The sequence below is a fragment of the Vidua chalybeata genome, chromosome 7, assembly GCF_026979565.1.
Source record: "Vidua chalybeata isolate OUT-0048 chromosome 7, bVidCha1 merged haplotype, whole genome shotgun sequence".
NCBI classification, from domain to species: Eukaryota; Metazoa; Chordata; class Aves; order Passeriformes; family Viduidae; genus Vidua; species Vidua chalybeata.
In genome coordinates this window covers 343,063-360,347 of record NC_071536.1, presented here as the reverse complement: position 1 = coordinate 360,347, position 17,285 = coordinate 343,063, and the positions used below count along the sequence as shown (strand labels likewise).

At 52.3% G+C, this 17,285-nt stretch overlaps 1 protein-coding gene and 1 long non-coding RNA gene across 2 annotated transcripts in view; both read right to left on the bottom strand.

Moving 5' to 3' along the window:
- Positions 1 to 1,280: 1,280 nt before the first annotated feature.
- LOC128790626 (aryl hydrocarbon receptor-like) overlaps positions 1,281 to 17,285 on the bottom strand; it is a gene marked incomplete at its 5' end in the record, with an annotated part of 198,505 nt that continues 182,500 nt past the window's right edge. Inside the window, 3 exon segments of the mRNA XM_053947547.1 lie at positions 1,281 to 1,355; positions 2,118 to 2,294; positions 2,927 to 3,606. Of these exon segments, the coding sequence (XP_053803522.1) occupies positions 1,281 to 1,355; positions 2,118 to 2,294; positions 2,927 to 3,606 (932 nt within the window).
- LOC128790464 (uncharacterized) lies at positions 3,616 to 8,641 on the bottom strand. Its single transcript, XR_008431765.1, has 4 exons — positions 8,494 to 8,641; positions 5,274 to 5,319; positions 4,703 to 4,801; positions 3,616 to 3,879 (listed from the first exon to the last, which is right to left on the bottom strand). It is a non-coding gene; the product is annotated as an uncharacterized LOC128790464 (long non-coding RNA).

Below are 17,285 nucleotides of genomic sequence, written 5' to 3'. Positions count from 1 at the left end.
GGGAAAGCTACGACCGCAGGGGCGAGCTCTGCGTCGAGCCCCCTGCCCAGCTGATCTTTTTAATAAAGAGCTGAACATTTAATAAAGGCATTAGCCCTGTTCATTTCACCGGACAGCTCTTTTCCCCTTAGCACCATCCAGCTGCCACCAGCAGCACAAAGAAATCATGGAGCAGAAATGAGATGCTGCCCCCAGAACAGACTTTATCTGTACAGCCACGAGGTACAAGAGATCAGACACCAGTGACAGAGCACAGGGAGGTCTGTCACGGCCCCAAGCAACAGTGTCCCCAACCCAAGGCCCATCTCTTGCAGCACTGGGAGCCCCTGGTACGCCCCCAGCAGCGTTTCACAGTCACCAGCGCAAGAAAGGCTAGTGAGCAGAGTCCATCCTGCCGCTTTTTGGATCTGGATCATGGCCAGTCAACTCCCTGCCCGACCTAGGTGCTCCTCGAAGCCACCTTCGAGTGGTCCACCACATTTCAGCATTGCTCTGCTCCCAGCCTGCAGAGAGGAGCTTGACCTTTCCCAGGCCCCATGAGCGGAGGCAAGGCTGGGCATGAAGGAAGAGACCCAGGGAGATGAGGCCACTCTACACCGGGACATGTGGGGTTGCTGCTGGCCCTGTGCTGATTGCCTGATTTAATTTGATCCGCAAATGCTTAACACAGGTGTGCGAGGCAGATGTGATGCTCAGGCTGATGGGTGCATGAGGGGAAGGTGTGAATGTCCCCAAGAACTCTGACCTCTCTAACCCAATGTTGCAAGTCAGTGTGGTCTCAAATCATCCCCACCCTCCCCCCCCAAAAAAAAAAAAATCATTGCTTTTTTTTTGTGGATTTCCCTGATGGATCTGCAAGACTTTGTTCTCATGGTGGGGAAAAACCAATTCATTCAAATCTTAGGTTACATACCTAGAAAAGGAAGAGAATTCAACAAAGTGGTTGTTCTGGGCTGCAGAACAATGGTTTGAAGGGCACCAAGTGGGTCTGAAGTGGAGAGGCAGCCAGTGGTCACTGCATCCCTCCCTGCTTTTCCTTCTCACTGCTTTGGCAAAACCACAGGGGGAAGCCCCACTCTTCTCTGTCCCATGGCACTGTGGAGCAAAGAGGACAACAAGGACAAGCCAGTGACAAACCCAAGGGGAGCTTGGCTGGACCTTCCCCACCCTGCATCCCAGAAAAGTCACAGTGCCTGGTACCCACCTCTCCCAAACTCCCCTGGGAGGCTGCTGGAGAGCCCAAATCCCCAGGATGCCTCCACTCCCACCAACTCCACCTCTCACTGAGACCCTTCAATGCTGCTGAGCTTCTTGAAGTGCTTGGTAACATCTTTTCCAAAGGATTTGGATGATCTCTGGAGGAGATGGAGAGCACAGGAGGAAAAGAGGCTCAGGCCGGCAGAGATGATGCAGGGGACTAAACAGCAACATGACAAGGGTGGTCCAACACAGGAGATGAGGAGACCACACTGTTTTGTTGAGAAACAGCAGTTCAGTGCTACCTGCCTCTGAGGCAGCAGCTCCATCTGCAAGAGGCTGCCCCAAGCACACGGATGTGCCAGCAAGCAATGTCCTTCCTTGGAGCCCAGAAGCCCACAAGCCTCCCCAGAGGCACAGCTGCATCTCCCTGAAAGACTTCTTAAGGAACAAAAAGTCCAAACCACTTCATCTTAGACTGCCTGAAAGCACTGGAAGACAAAATCCCAAGAGACCAGGGAGCATGGGACACACCTGGCGGGTATCAGAAGAGCTCACAGCTGCTGGTGGCTTTCCAAGACAGGGCTCCTGGTTCACATGGAGCCCCAAACCAGGCTGCCCACAAAGGATGGTGTGGCTGCACCCCTGGCAGACCTCCACAGGAGCCGGACACCCCTCAGGTTCTGCAGCCCTCGCACCTCACCTTGAGCCTGGATCTCACAGGTACCGAGGGGCTGCCCAGCTGAGAAGGGAACTGATGGGCAGCCAGGACCCTGCCCGGAGCACAGGGGTGCTCCTGCACCCACCTTCACAGGGAGAGCTGCTGAGCACCTTGAAACCGAGCCCGGTGAGGAGGAAGGTGCTCCAGGGTGGTTCTCAGCAGGGCAAAGCAAAGTGCCTGGCTGCTGGGGAAGGGATACTTTAGCAGCATCCCTCAGGAAGTTGCTCTCATGCCTAAAAAGGCTGTTTCCATAGTGGCACTTGGACAGCACAATGCAGTCCATCTGGTGGGTGCTGGGATCCATGCTGGAGTTCAGCAGGAGTCCGCTGTGGTGCACTGGCCCTGCCCCATGGCTCCTCTGAGGAGCTGCCCCAGCCTGTGGGAGCCACAGCTGTGAGAACCCCTTGTCCTCTCAGAGCACTGCCTGCTCCCCCTCCCAGGAAAAGCTGGGGTCTATGTGGGCTACCAGGGGCTGTTTGGGGAAGCCGCCATGCCCTGGCAGCCTTCTGGCTTCTAAGGGTGCAGGGAGAGCAGCCTCCACATCATCGAGCTTCCCATCCCCGGAGAACAGGGACTGATGCAAGCCCTGGACAGGGCAAGGAAAAGACTGGGAGGGGGGTGGCCACCACAGCCCAGCCCCCAGGGAATTCTCAGGACTGCCACCTGGCAGAGTCTGGGACTCCACGTATGCTCCTGCAGCTTCCAGCTGTTTTGGAACTATGCCCAGCAAAGCCTCCGATGGGCAACTGACTGGGTTTGCCTGGAGGAGTTTATTGTGCCACAGAGTCACCAACGTGTTTGAGTGCAATGGGGGTGAGCAGCTTGAGCCCACCAGCTGGCACCCAGGCTGGCTCTGAGCAGTAGGAAGAGTGTTATCTACAGGACCAGAGGGGGTAGCTTCTGCCTGAAACGCTTGGTTTGCCAGCTGAAGTCTGCAGAGGATTTGCTGCTGGAGATGGGAACAGCCAGCACAGTCCCTGCCACCGGCCCAGCTGGGTTAAACGGGACCTGCTGCTCTGGCTGGGCAAAGCTGCCCTCAGAGGTAACGGAGGCTACGGAGCCCACGGAGCCCACAGCCCCCTGGCCTCCCCATGTGCCCGCTGCATGGGGCTGTGCTGGGAATGCTGAAGCAGCTGCCCAGCAGCGCTGGAAGTGAGCCATAGCACTGTTTTCCTCATGGCAGTGTGGGAAGTCCAGGCTCTTTCCAACACCCTCCCTGGGGAGCATCTGCTCCATATAGGATGTCACCTTGGTGCCCGGCCTCTGGCCAAGCCCCTGAGCTAGTGGCTCCTCCTCTACCCCCAGGCTGAGCAGAGCCTCCTCCCACTGCTGCAGCTCTGTGCTGTCCACCTTTAGGGTCTGGCAGACGTTTCCATCCACCTCACTCTTCTCAAAGAGGGTTTCGATGACCTCCAGGAGGGAGTTGCTGTCCTCCTTGGCCCTGCTGACATCCTCCTTCTGAGTCAGCCCATCAGGCTCAGGGATGAGAGCTAGCAGGGAGACCTGAGGCATGTTATCAGCGTGGGAATTGTATACGGATGCATCCTGCTTCATCATGGCCCCAAGGAGAGAGCTGGGGTCTACCAAGAGCTGCTCTGACTTGGAGTTTGCTTGCACCTGCAACTCCTCCTTGGCTTGGAACGAGTCAAAGAACCCAGGAAGGTCATTCCCACACAAGACTGCTTCCCCTGCGGTGGGTGACCACCCGGAAAGGGTATCCCACCACTTGTGCTCGGCATCACTTTCCACCCTTTCTACAACACGATGTATTTCTTGCACATCATGATGAACAGTTACCAGAGTTTTCTGTCCATTCTCCTTGATTTTTCCTAGGATCTCTATTAGATCTTGATGAAGTAATAGTTGCTTTACCAAAGTAAGGTTCATCCCAATGGGAGTAGGCAGTAGCTTGTGAATCAACATGAGATTGGATTCTAAAAGTTCATGTAAGGTAACTGGAGCTACAAAAGAAAAATCACATCCTGCAATTTTAGTAAAGTTGCAAGCACAATAATTTGAATGATTTTTAGTATCTACTACTGTACTTTCTATAAACACAGTATCACAAGCGGTTCTGAAGCAGGCACGCCCATTGCCTGTAGATACAAGGACTGTTTCAGAAGTCTCGTTAGGATGAATATCAAAATGACAGATATTTTGTTCTGTGTCTAAACAGATATCTTCAGCTATAATTGCATTACCTTCACAGATAAACCCTAGTTGTTCTCGGATAGTACAGGACTCTAAATTGACAGTTTGCCATTTGTCATCAATTTGACGGGCCCATTCTCTATGTTCAGAAGGATAGAAAGTGGGTCCATCATGATTTAATCCTAATGCGATGCTAGGGAATATCAAATGCACTGAGGCATTACTTATGGTCAGCACAAAATGCTGTGGCTGTGTTTGTGTTAGGGTCATAGGTAAAATTCACTAAATTCCACCAGGATTGGAAATCTCTTTCAAAGTCAGTGGCACTGTCCAGACTATTTTCCTAATCTCAGTAGGAAAAGTGCCTTCTTCACCTTCTCTTATAATTGAGGCAGCAACTGACTGCATCCATAATTGAGCCTGGATACAGCTAAGAGCTAAGGAAACATTGCTTTGTGTGGCATTAAGTGCATCAATGATCAATTTTTTATCATTCACATTTATCTTTTCCCAATTTGGTAGAATGTTTGATAGCAACCACTGATGTGTTCCCAAGGCCAATAAGGACGACTGCAGTGGTTGCTGTATTTTGGTCAAATCTCTAGTCGTAGAAGCCAATTTATTCATTAATACCTCTGAATTGATTCCCAATTCTGTTCCCACAACACCAGTTATGTCTCTTGGCACCCGTTTTTTAGGAGGGTTCCACTGTCGCAGCCAGGTTGTCCAAGCCTGAAAAGAGGTTTGCAAAAAGGGTGAACAAGCTGGTTGTATTTCTGAGACATTGTTTTGCATCAGCAATTTGACTTGTTTAAGAGACCATGCCGGATCAAATAATATCTGTTGTTGGCCAGTTTTCCTGATTATGTATGGTCCAACTTCAAAAATTTTCGGGGTAAGCATAACTGGTGGCTGGGCTCGAGTGGTGGTAGTGGTGGTGGTATAAACCGTAGTAGATTGAGCTACAGCATTTATTATAAACTTAAAAGAAAGCCCTTTGGTGTTTTTTTTCCCCATAAACAAACCACTTCTGCAGTCTGTGTTAGTGTAAAATTGTGCCAACAATCCTGTACGCTTGGGTGCGTGCAGACCTTTTTGTGCTTAAAGAGATCCTTTCACTTTTTCTGCATGCTACCACAATTAGTTCAGACCACGGTCACTCAGCTGGTTTCTGGCCATGGGGTAGGATGCAGAAAAGTATTACCAGTTTTATCATGGATTAGGTGGTCTTCATGTCCCTCGGAGTTCTTCTGAAAAAGTAAACACAACAGAATTCTGCCGCCGAGAGGCAGAAAAGTTAGAATGATGGAATTATCCAGCATGTATTTGTCCAGTGCTCTTTCCCTAGAGCACCAGAGGCTTCCCATGCATATTTATTCAGAGGGGGTTTTAGCACAAGTGCTACTAGTCCTATAGTAAGAGAGGTCCACCAGAACAGGTTGGCCAGGGTCATGAGCTGGATTATTAGGATCATTTGGTAGAGAGCATAGGAGTCAGTGTAGATGCAGACCAAAGAGGAATTCTGTGCTTCTCGTTGAAAAACACGCCAGACAGCTATCAGCTCCCCAGTGTGTGCACTACCTTCTCCCTCTGTAATCATTTGCTCACCAGAGGAAAAGTGGAGGGCTTCTGCCCTATATTTCCATACTTTTCCTTTCCCTTTAGCAGAAGCATCAGTAAACCAAGAGTTTGCTGATTGTTTGGGGCAGAAAGGAGGGGTTACTTTGATTACAGAGGCAGGTTTGTCCAAGCTCTCAGTTTCTTGGATTGGTAAAGTTTTTACAGATCCTTCTGTCATTGAGAAGAAGTTACAGTAATGTTCAACCTGAGCATACCACTTTCTCACTAAGGCCCTCTGGGCCACCCCATCAGGAGGGGGAGTCCCACTAGTGACTGTCTTAATAACCTTGAAGGGGCCTCTCAATACAATTGGTTGTTTTCGTGCAATTTTTTCTACTTCTATGAAAGCTAAGATAACCATAAACAATCCTTTTTCCCAGGTAGTGTATCTTTTCTCAGCATCTTTGGAACCACGGGAGTAAAAACCAACAGGTCTTGTCAGACCCTCAGGACCCTGCTGCCATATGTGTACTGACAGCCCTGAGGAGGCAAATCCCCATTCCACCTGGAAAGGATCTGTAGGATGGATAGGAGTCACTGCTTGATGAGCTGTTGCTTCAAAAATCAGCAATTGCAATGCTGACTCCTGAGAAAGACTCCAATCCCATTTCACCCCTTTCCTCAACAAGTCATAAAGGGGAACAAATGGGTCCTTCTGCTTACTAGGAAATCTATCTGGTCTTTCTACAGGAGATACAGCTGCTATCATTTTTGGAAGGAGAATTGCTGTAGGTTTGAGTGATTCTGGAAGCCCACAAATTCAAGGGGTCGTTATCTCGGGCTTCACAGGTAATTGCATCAGGGATTCAAAGTCAGGAATTAATTTCTTTTTGTGAGTCATTTGCAGGCAAGCAGCTTTGTGCACATTTTCCAAGAGTTGGTCGGGGGTACTAATTATAGCTATGGGATCTCCCCTTTCCAAGGGGCTTGTTCCTCCGGCCCAAAAAGCTGCACGCTGTGTCAGGGACCATGTGTCACCTTTCTCTCCTGTTGTTAAGAAGACACCATGTCCCCAGTACCCACTGGCTTCCTGTTCAGTTAATTGAATTTGATCACCACCAGTGAGGGACACCCGGAAAACATATTCTGTTTCTGATTCATGTGGAGGGTGTCCATATTCCCTTTTAAGCTTAGCTAGCTCAGTGGCAGTGTTTAGTTGTGATGGTATGTGTTTGGTTGTGATGTGAGGTTGGAGATCATCATCACTGAGATAGCTATACACTGAGATAGTTTTAATCAAGGGTCTCAAGTGATGGCAGCAATGTTCCCCACAATTACTTGCTGCTTCAAGTTCTTGATGAGGATAGATTTGTTTCATGTGAGGAGTTTCCTTCTCCTCAGGCTCTGTAGAGGAATCAGCATTATGTGATTTGTTAACATGTTCCTCTGTTAAGGCAGCTCGCAATGCATAGATCACATTTTTTGCTTCATAGAACTGTTTTTGCAAAATTTCAACTAGATTTTGAAGGGAGTCTATTATAGCATGTTCCTCACTTCTTCGCTCAAAGCCATTTTCTATAGCTGCCGTAAGACAAGCTCCCAAAACTGAGCATAAGATAGTTTTATTTTTGCCCAGTTTGAATTTTGTTTCATGTTGTAATGAACACACTCTATCAATAACATTTTCTAAGTTCAACCAATTACTCTGTGCCCATTTTTCTCCTTCCGTAGAAGGTTTGGCATTGTGTTTGGCTAGTAGTGCATAAAATTCAGCTTTAATTTCAAGGCTAAGATTGTCACTCATTTTGTGAAGGGACCAAAACCACGACAGGGAGCTACAAACTTAAGTTCCACAAAACTACACAGCCCTCGCTGTGTCGCCCTTCGCTTCCCTGGGTGGGTGAAAGGACAATAATCTGCCTGGGAGGCTCTGCTTAGTTGCTTCAAGTTGTCCCTTCCTTCCCAGACCAGATACACAACAACAACAAAACAAGTGTCCCGCCTTTTGCACTAGTGGATCCTTTGTGAATTTCCAAAGACAGTGTGGGTGCCTTTTCAGCTGCAACCCTTCTGTCTAGACAGAAATCCTGTCCGTGACGCCAATTTTAATGTCACGATCCGCTTATTGCGGGGTGTCGTGATGGTTCTTTTCACCGATCCCAAAAGTGCAAAAAGGCAAACAACAAGGGACTATCAGTTAATCGCAACAAATGCACCTTTATTAGGGTCCAAACAGTAAATGCGATAGTGGGGATCAGAAAGGAGATAAAAGGAGAGAGAGAAGAGGGGTATGGGAATAGCTACCAACACAGGCAAGATCCTCAGTGGTCCGGACGATGGGGATCCGTCTGTCGTGTCGGGGGAGTCTCCGAAGTTCTGGTCGACTCAGGGGTCCAGTTATAGTCCACAGAGGAAAGAGAGGGGAGCAAGTGTAACAATGAAAGTCCATTGTAATCGCCACGCGGGAACAGGTGAGTCCACAGAAACCACCAAAGCAAGACGAATACAATGAAGAATAAGTCCATTTGAATCACTGAAGGGAAACAGGTCATGTCATTAGTGGTCAGACCACCAATTTCCCCTCCTCCCTGTAGTAGGGGTCTCAGTCTCAGTCCTTGGGAGGAGGGTTCTCATTCTTTGTTTGTCACAGTGGTAACGAGGCAGATGAGGGGTCTTCAATGAAGGACCCCGGGAGTCACCCCAAAAGTTCATTTGGCTTAAGAACGGAGATTAGAAGCAGGCCGCGCATCAGGCTGTCCCGTGCTGGGTCCACGTCAGGTCTTTGCCAAGTCCTTGCCAACTCCTTGCCAAGTTCTTGCCAGGCCTTGTTCGGAACAGCCAGCATGAGGGTTCAGTGGTTGCACCTGCACTGTGTCCTGTTCTAAGCCGGAACTGCAGTGGAGGAAGGGATTCTTTCTCGTGGCAATCGGAAGGCAGAACGGAAAATGAGGGGCTTCAGACGGGCTCTTACACCACCTTGGAAATTCTTGTTGCTCCCCAGAGGCTCCGAGATGCAGAGAACATAGTGGCAGCTGCTGAAAAGAAGGGCAACTGTGAGTTGGTCAAGAAGCAAGAACCTAGGCAGCTGACTGTGCTTGGCAAGGAGCAGCTGCTGGATTCTTGCAATTGCCTTCAGTGCGCACAGAAGCCCGCTGCTCTGCTGCTTGGTTTTTCGCCTTCAGTCAATTACACACGCTGAAGCTGAGGCAGGCTGTTCAGCGTTGCTGCTTTTCAGCATCTCAGCTGCCCTTCTGCTCTGTGACAGCTCTCCAGGTTTCTTGCCTTCGCCAGGCTGCAACGTGCCCGCTACTACCCAGAGCTGGGCAGGAGTGGGCAGAGAGCACGGCCATCTGCCAGCAGGTTGCAGCTTGCCCAGGAAAGTGCAGTGTCCTTGGAATGTGCAGCAAATCTTATTTCCTGGCAAGGTCGGGCTAAGTGAGCAGTGCTGGTACACTTTCTCCTTGAGAACTGGAGCGGAAAAGCTTTTGGCTAAGATGTAGGCGACTAGAGAGGCAGAATACGCAGCTCCGGAGCTGGCCGAAAGCAAGTGCCGCTTGCCGGCATCTTTTGGCAAAAGCGGCGCTCCGGAGCGCACTGCTGCCGCTCCAGTCATCTGGGTGTGAAGTAGCCGCTTCTTGTCCTCCGGCAGCCGGAGATCGCGGTAGCTTGCAAGAGGCGAAGAACGAAGCCGCGAAGAAGCCGGCTTGTGTGCGAAGCTCTCAGACAGCTGCAGGACGGTGGCTGCTGCTCTCCTGCCTCTTGAATTCACTCTTGGCATGCCAATGGAAGGTGTTCCAGGACAACTTTCCTGGGTTTTGACATAGTCATCATGCATCCCACCTTGGAAATTCTTGTTGCTCCCCAGAGGCTCCAAGATACAGAGAACACGGTGGCAGCTGCTGAAAAGAAGGGCAACTGTGAGTTGGTCAAGAAGCAAGAACCTAGGCAGCTGACTGTGCTTGGCAAGGAGCAGCTGCTGGATTCTTGCAATTGCCTTCAGTGCGCACAGAAGCCCGCTGCTCTGCTGCTTGGTTTTTCGCCTTCTGTCAATTACACACTGCTGAAGCTGAGGCAGGCTGTTCAGCATTGCTGCTTTTCAGCATCTCAGCTGCCCTTCTGCTCTGTGACAGCTCTCGAGGTTTCTTGCCTTCGCCAGGCTGCAACGTGCCCGCTACTACCCAGAGCTGGGCAGGAGTGGGCAGAGAGCACAGCCATCTGCCAGCAGGTTGCAGCTTGCCCAGGAAAGTGCAGTGTCCTTGGAATGTGCAGCAAATCTTATTTCCTGGCAAGGTCGGGCTAAGTGAGCAGTGCTGGTACACTTTCTCCTTGAGAACTGGAGCGGAAAAGCTTTTGGCTAAGATGTAGGCGACTAGAGAGGCAGAATACGCAGCTCCGGAGCTGGCCGAAAGCAAGTGCCACTTGCCGGCGTCTTTCGGCAGAAGCGGCTCTTCAGAGCGCACCGCTGCCGCTCCAGTGATCTGTGCGCCAAGTAGCCGCTTCTTGTCCTCCGGCAGCCGGAGATCGCGGTAGCTTGCAAGAGGCGAAGAACGAAGCCGCGAAGAAGCCGGCTTGTGTGCGAAGCTCTCAGACAGCTGCAGGACGGTGGCTGCTGCTCTCCTGCCTCTTGAATTCACTCTTGGCATGCCAATGGAAGGTGTTCCAGGACAACTTTCCTGGGTTTTGACATAGTCGTCATGCATCCCACCTTGGAAATTCTTGTTGCTCCCCAGAGGCTCCGAGATACAGAGAACATGGTGGCAGCTGCTGAAAAGAAGGGCAACTGTGAGTTGGTCAAGAAGCAAGAACCTAGGCAGCTGACTGTGCTTGGCAAGGAGCAGCTGCTGGATTCTTGCAATTGCCTTCAGTGCGCACAGAAGCCCGCTTGCTCGGCTGCTTGGTTTTTCGCCTTCAGTCAATTACACACTGCTGAAGCTGAGGCAGGCTGTTCAGCTTTGCTGCTTTTCAGCATCTCAGCTGCCCTTCTGCTCTGTGACAGCTCTCGAGGTTTCTTGCCTTCGCCAGGCTGCAACGTGCCCGCTACTACCCAGAGCTGGGCAGGAGTGGGCAGAGAGCACAGCCATCTGCCAGCAGGTTGCAGCTTGCCCAGGAAAGTGCAGTGTCCTTGGAATGTGCAGAAAGTCTTATTTCCTGGTAAGGTCGGGCTAAGTGAGCAGTGCTGGTACACTTTCTCCTTGAGAACTGGAGCGGAAAAGCTTTTCGCTAAGATGTAGGCGACTAGAGAGGCAGAATACGCAGCTCCGGAGCTGGCCGAAAGCAAGTGCCGCTTGCCGGCGTCTTTTGGCAGAAGCGGCTCTTCAGAGCGCACCGCTGCCGCTCCAGTGATCTGTGCGCCAAGTAGCCGCTTCTTGTCCTCCGGCAGCCGGAGATCGTGGTAGCTTGCAAGAGGCGAAGAACGAAGCCGCAAGGGAACCTGCTTATGTGCGAAGCTCGCAGACTGTTGCAGGACGGTGGCTTCCGCTCTCCTGCCTCTTGAATTCACTCTTGGCATGCCAATGGAAGGTGTTCCAGGACAACTTTCCTGGGTTTTGACATAGTCGTCATGCATCCCACCTTGGAAATTCTTGTTGCTCCCCAGAGGCTGCGAGATGCAGAGAACACGGTGGCAGCTGCTGAAAAGAAGGGCAACTGTGAGTTGGTCAAGAAGCAAGAACCTAGGCAGCTGACTGTGCTTGGCAAGGAGCAGCTGCTGGATTCTTGCAATTGCCTTCAGTGCGCACAGAAGCCCGCTGCTGTGCTGCTTGGTTTTTCGCCTTCAGTCAATTACACACTGCTGAAGCTGAGGCAGGCTGTTCAGCGTTGCTGCTTTTCAGCATCTCAGCTGCCCTTCTGCTCTGTGACAGCTCTCGAGGTTTCTTGCCTTCGCCAGGCTGCAAGATGCCCACTACTACGCAGAGCTGGGCAGGAGTGGGCAGAGAGCACGGCCATCTGCCAGCAGGTTGCAGCTTGCCCAGGAAAATGCAGTGTCCTTGGAATGTGCAGCAAATCTTATTTCCTGGCAAGGTCGGGCTAAGTGAGCAGTGCTGGTACACTTTCTCCTTGAGAACTGGAGCGGAAAAGCTTTTGGCTAAGATGTAGGCGACTAGAGAGGCAGAATACGCAGCTCCGGAGCTGGCCGAAAGCAATTGCCGCTTCCTGGCATCTTTTGGCAAAAGCGGCGCTCCGGAGCGCACTGCTGCCGCTCCAGTCATCTGGGTGTGAAGTAGCCGCGTCTTCGCCTCCGGCAGCCGTAGATCGCGGTAGCTTGCAAGAGGCGAAGAACGAAGCCACGAAGAAGCCGGCTTGTGTGCGAAGCTCTCAGACAGCTGCAGGACGGTGGCTGCTGCTCTCCTGCCTCTTGAATTCACTCTTGGCATGCCAATGGAAGGTGTTCCAGGACAACTTTCCTGGGTTTTGACATAGTCATCATGCATCCCACCTTGGAAATTCTTGTTGCTCCCCAGAGGCTCCAAGATACAGAGAACACGGTGGCAGCTGCTGAAAAGAAGGGCAACTGTGAGTTGGTCAAGAAGCAAGAACCTAGGCAGCTGACTGTGCTTGGCAAGGAGCAGCTGCTGGATTCTTGCAATTGCCTTCAGTGCGCACAGAAGCCCGCTGCTCTGCTGCTTGGTTTTTCGCCTTCTGTCAATTACACACTGCTGAAGCTGAGGCAGGCTGTTCAGCTTTGCTGCTTTTCAGCATCTCAGCTGCCCTTCTGCTCTGTGACAGCTCTCGAGGCTTCTTGCCTTCGCCAGGCTGCAACGTGCCCGCTACTACCCAGAGATGGGCAGGAGTGGGCAGAGAGCACAGCCACCTGCCAGCAGGTTGCAGCTTGCCCAGGAGAGTGCAGTGCCCTTGGAAGGTGCAGCAAATCTTATTTCCTGGCAAGGTCGGGCTAAGTGAGCAGTGCTGGTACACTTTCTCCTTGAGAACTGGAGCGGAAAAGCTTTTGGCTAAGATGTAGGCGACTAGAGAGGCAGAATACGCAGCTCCGGAGCTGGCCGAAAGCAAGTGCCACTTGCCGGCGTCTTTCGGCAGAAGCGGCTCTTCAGAGCGCACCGCTGCCGCTCCAGTGATCTGTGCGCCAAGTAGCCGCTTCTTGTCCTCCGGCAGCCGGAGATCGCGGTAGCTTGCAAGAGGCGAAGAACGAAGCCGCGAAGAAGCCGGCTTGTGTGCGAAGCTCTCAGACAGCTGCAGGACGGTGGCTGCTGCTCTCCTGCCTCTTGAATTCACTCTTGGCATGCCAATGGAAGGTGTTCCAGGACAACTTTCCTGGGTTTTGACATAGTCGTCATGCATCCCACCTTGGAAATTCTTGTTGCTCCCCAGAGGCTCCGAGATACAGAGAACATGGTGGCAGCTGCTGAAAAGAAGGGCAACTGTGAGTTGGTCAAGAAGCAAGAACCTAGGCAGCTGACTGTGCTTGGCAAGGAGCAGCTGCTGGATTCTTGCAATTGCCTTCAGTGCGCACAGAAGCCCGCTTGCTCGGCTGCTTGGTTTTTCGCCTTCAGTCAATTACACACTGCTGAAGCTGAGGCAGGCTGTTCAGCTTTGCTGCTTTTCAGCATCTCAGCTGCCCTTCTGCTCTGTGACAGCTCTCGAGGTTTCTTGCCTTCGCCAGGCTGCAACGTGCCCGCTACTACCCAGAGCTGGGCAGGAGTGGGCAGAGAGCACAGCCATCTGCCAGCAGGTTGCAGCTTGCCCAGGAAAGTGCAGTGTCCTTGGAATGTGCAGAAAGTCTTATTTCCTGGTAAGGTCGGGCTAAGTGAGCAGTGCTGGTACACTTTCTCCTTGAGAACTGGAGCGGAAAAGCTTTTCGCTAAGATGTAGGCGACTAGAGAGGCAGAATACGCAGCTCCGGAGCTGGCCGAAAGCAAGTGCCGCTTGCCGGCGTCTTTTGGCAGAAGCGGCTCTTCAGAGCGCACCGCTGCCGCTCCAGTGATCTGTGCGCCAAGTAGACGCTTCTTGTCCTCCGGCAGCCGGAGATCGTGGTAGCTTGCAAGAGGCGAAGAACGAAGCCGCAAGGGAACCTGCTTATGTGCGAAGCTCGCAGACTGTTGCAGGACGGTGGCTTCCGCTCTCCTGCCTCTTGAATTCACTCTTGGCATGCCAATGGAAGGTGTTCCAGGACAACTTTCCTGGGTTTTGACATAGTCGTCATGCATCCCACCTTGGAAATTCTTGTTGCTCCCCAGAGGCTGCGAGATGCAGAGAACACGGTGGCAGCTGCTGAAAAGAAGGGCAACTGTGAGTTGGTCAAGAAGCAAGAACCTAGGCAGCTGACTGTGCTTGGCAAGGAGCAGCTGCTGGATTCTTGCAATTGCCTTCAGTGCGCACAGAAGCCCGCTGCTGTGCTGCTTGGTTTTTCGCCTTCAGTCAATTACACACTGCTGAAGCTGAGGCAGGCTGTTCAGCGTTGCTGCTTTTCAGCATCTCAGCTGCCCTTCTGCTCTGTGACAGCTCTCCAGGTTTCTTGCCTTCGCCAGGCTGCAAGATGCCCACTACTACGCAGAGCTGGGCAGGAGTGGGCAGAGAGCACGGCCATCTGCCAGCAGGTTGCAGCTTGCCCAGGAAAATGCAGTGTCCTTGGAATGTGCAGCAAATCTTATTTCCTGGCAAGGTCGGGCTAAGTGAGCAGTGCTGGTACACTTTCTCCTTGAGAACTGGAGCGGAAAAGCTTTTCGCTAAGATGTAGGCGACTAGAGAGGCAGAATACGCAGCTCCGGAGCTGGCCGAAAGCAATTGCCGCTTCCTGGCATCTTTTGGCAAAAGCGGCGCTCCGGAGCGCACTGCTGCCGCTCCAGTCATCTGGGTGTGAAGTAGCCGCGTCTTCGCCTCCGGCAGCCGTAGATCGCGGTAGCTTGCAAGAGGCGAAGAACGAAGCCACGAAGAAGCCGGCTTGTGTGCGAAGCTCTCAGACAGCTGCAGGACGGTGGCTGCTGCTCTCCTGCCTCTTGAATTCACTCTTGGCATGCCAATGGAAGGTGTTCCAGGACAACTTTCCTGGGTTTTGACATAGTCGTCATGCATCCCACCTTGGAAATTCTTGTTGCTCCCCAGAGGCTCCGAGATGCAGAGAACACGGTGGCAGCTGCTGAAAAGAAGGGCAACTGTGAGTTGGTCAAGAAGCAAGAACCTAGGCAGCTGACTGTGCTTGGCAAGGAGCAGCTGCTGGATTCTTGCAATTGCCTTCAGTGCGCACAGAAGCCCGCTGCTCTGCTGCTTGGTTTTTCGCCTTCAGTCAATTACACACTGCTGAAGCTGAGGCAGGCTGTTCAGCTTTGCTGCTTTTCAGCATCTCAGCTGCCCTTCTGCTCTGTGACAGCTCTCAAGGTTTCTTGCCTTCGCCAGGCTGCAACGTGCCCGCTACTACCCAGAGCTGGGCAGGAGTGGGCAGAGAGCACGGCCATCTGCCAGCAGGTTGCAGCTTGCCCAGGAAAGTGCAGTGTCCTTGGAATGTGCAGCAAATCTTATTTCCTGGCAAGGTCGGGCTAAGTGAGCAGTGCTGGTACACTTTCTCCTTGAGAACTGGAGCGGAAAAGCTTTTGGCTAAGATGTAGGCGACTAGAGAGGCAGAATACGCAGATCCGGAGCTGGCCGAAAGCAAGTGCCGCTTCCCGGCATCTTTTGGCAAAAGCGGCGCTCCGGACCGCACCGCTGCCGCTCCAGTCATCTGGGTGTGAAGTAGCCGCGTCTTCGCCGCCGGCAGCCGTAGATCGCGGTAGCTTGCAAGTGGCGAAGAACGAAGCCGCAAGGGAACCTGCTTATGTGCGAAGCTCGCAGACTGTTGCAGGACGGTGGCTTCCGCTCTCCTGCCTGTTGAATTCACTCTTGGCATGCCAATGGAAGTTGTGCCAGGACAACATTCCTGGGTTTTGATGTAGTCGTCGTGAATCCCTCCTTGGAAATTCTTGTTGCTCCCCAGAGGCTCCGAGATGCAGAGAACACGGTGGCAGCTGCTGAAAAGAAGGGCAACTGTGAGTTGGTCAAGAAGCAAGAACATAGGCAGCTGACTGTGCTTGGCAAGGAGCAGCTGCTGGATTCTTGCAATTGCCTTCAGTGCGCACAGAAGCCCGCTGCTCTGCTGCTTGGTTTTTCGCCTTCAGTCAATTACACACTGCTGAAGCTGAGGCAGGCTGTTCAGCTTTGCTGCTTTTCAGCATCTCAGCTGCCCTTCTGCTCTGTGACAGCTCTCAAGGTTTCTTGCCTTCGCCAGGCTGCAACGTGCCCGCTACTACCCAGAGCTGGGCAGGAGTGGGCAGAGAGCACGGCCATCTGCCAGCAGGTTGCAGCTTGCCCAGGAAAGTGCAGTGTCCTTGGAATGTGCAGCAAATCTTATTTCCTGGCAAGGTCGGGCTAAGTGAGCAGTGCTGGTACACTTTCTCCTTGAGAACTGGAGCGGAAAAGCTTTTGGCTAAGATGTAGGCGACTAGAGAGGCAGAATACGCAGATCCGGAGCTGGCCGAAAGCAAGTGCCGCTTCCCGGCATCTTTTGGCAAAAGCGGCGCTCCGGACCGCACCGCTGCCGCTCCAGTCATCTGGGTGTGAAGTAGCCGCGTCTTCGCCGCCGGCAGCCGGAGATCGCGGTAGCTTGCAAGTGGCGAAGAACGAAGCCGCAAGGGAACCTGCTTATGTGCGAAGCTCGCAGACTGTTGCAGGACGGTGGCTTCCGCTCTCCTGCCTGTTGAATTCACTCTTGGCATGCCAATGGAAGTTGTGCCAGGACAACATTCCTGGGTTTTGATGTAGTCGTCGTGAATCCCTCCTTGGAAATTCTTGTTGCTCCCCAGAGGCTCCGAGATGCAGAGAACACGGTGGCAGCTGCTGAAAAGAAGGGCAACTGTGAGTTGGTCAAGAAGCAAGAACATAGGCAGCTGACTGTGCTTGGCAAGGAGCAGCTGCTGGATTCTTGCAATTGCCTTCAGTGCGCACAGAAGCCCGCTGCTCTGCTGCTTGGTTTTTCGCCTTCAGTCAATTGCACACTACTGAAGCTGAGGCAGGCTGTTCAGCTTTGCTGCTTTTCAGCATCTCATCTGGCTTTCTGCTCTTTTGTCGGATGCGGGGTTGGGGAAGGCAGTCTAGGGTTGCCATGGGAAACAGGAGTTGTATGAATTCTCCACCCCCTTTTGTAAGAGAATTGTACCCTCCCCCTGTCCTGTCAGTTATTGTTCAAGTCGGCCCCTTAGCCTAGAATTTTCTCTGTTCCACGTTTTCCCTTTGGTTCTTCCACCAAGAACACTCCTTTCCCTTTTCCCCACTGGTTAATGTTGTATTTCCCCTCCCTTTAGCCTTCTCCAGATTGTACCCTCGAATGCTAAACCCTCCTACCCCTACGCAGTAAAAGAATCCTCACCCCGCCCTTCGGGGCTCTTGGAATCTGCCTCCCTTCTGCTTCGTTGTCTCCCTGTTTGCCCCTTCTGCGACCCTTCAATAAACGAGCAGGATTTCAGCAACCCGAGTGTCCCTCCCGTTCTTCTGGTGGACCCTCAGATGTACCAGCTATCCGAGCTTCGTGCTGAGTGGCTAAAAGCCCCCACGGCTCGGCAACTGGGCGATCCTTTGCATTACAGGGCAAATAAAGGGGGGATGAATGTGTGTGAATGAGAGGCGGGCTGGTTACCCCAGACCTGCTAAGCGAGAGCGGCAGTCTCCCATGCTG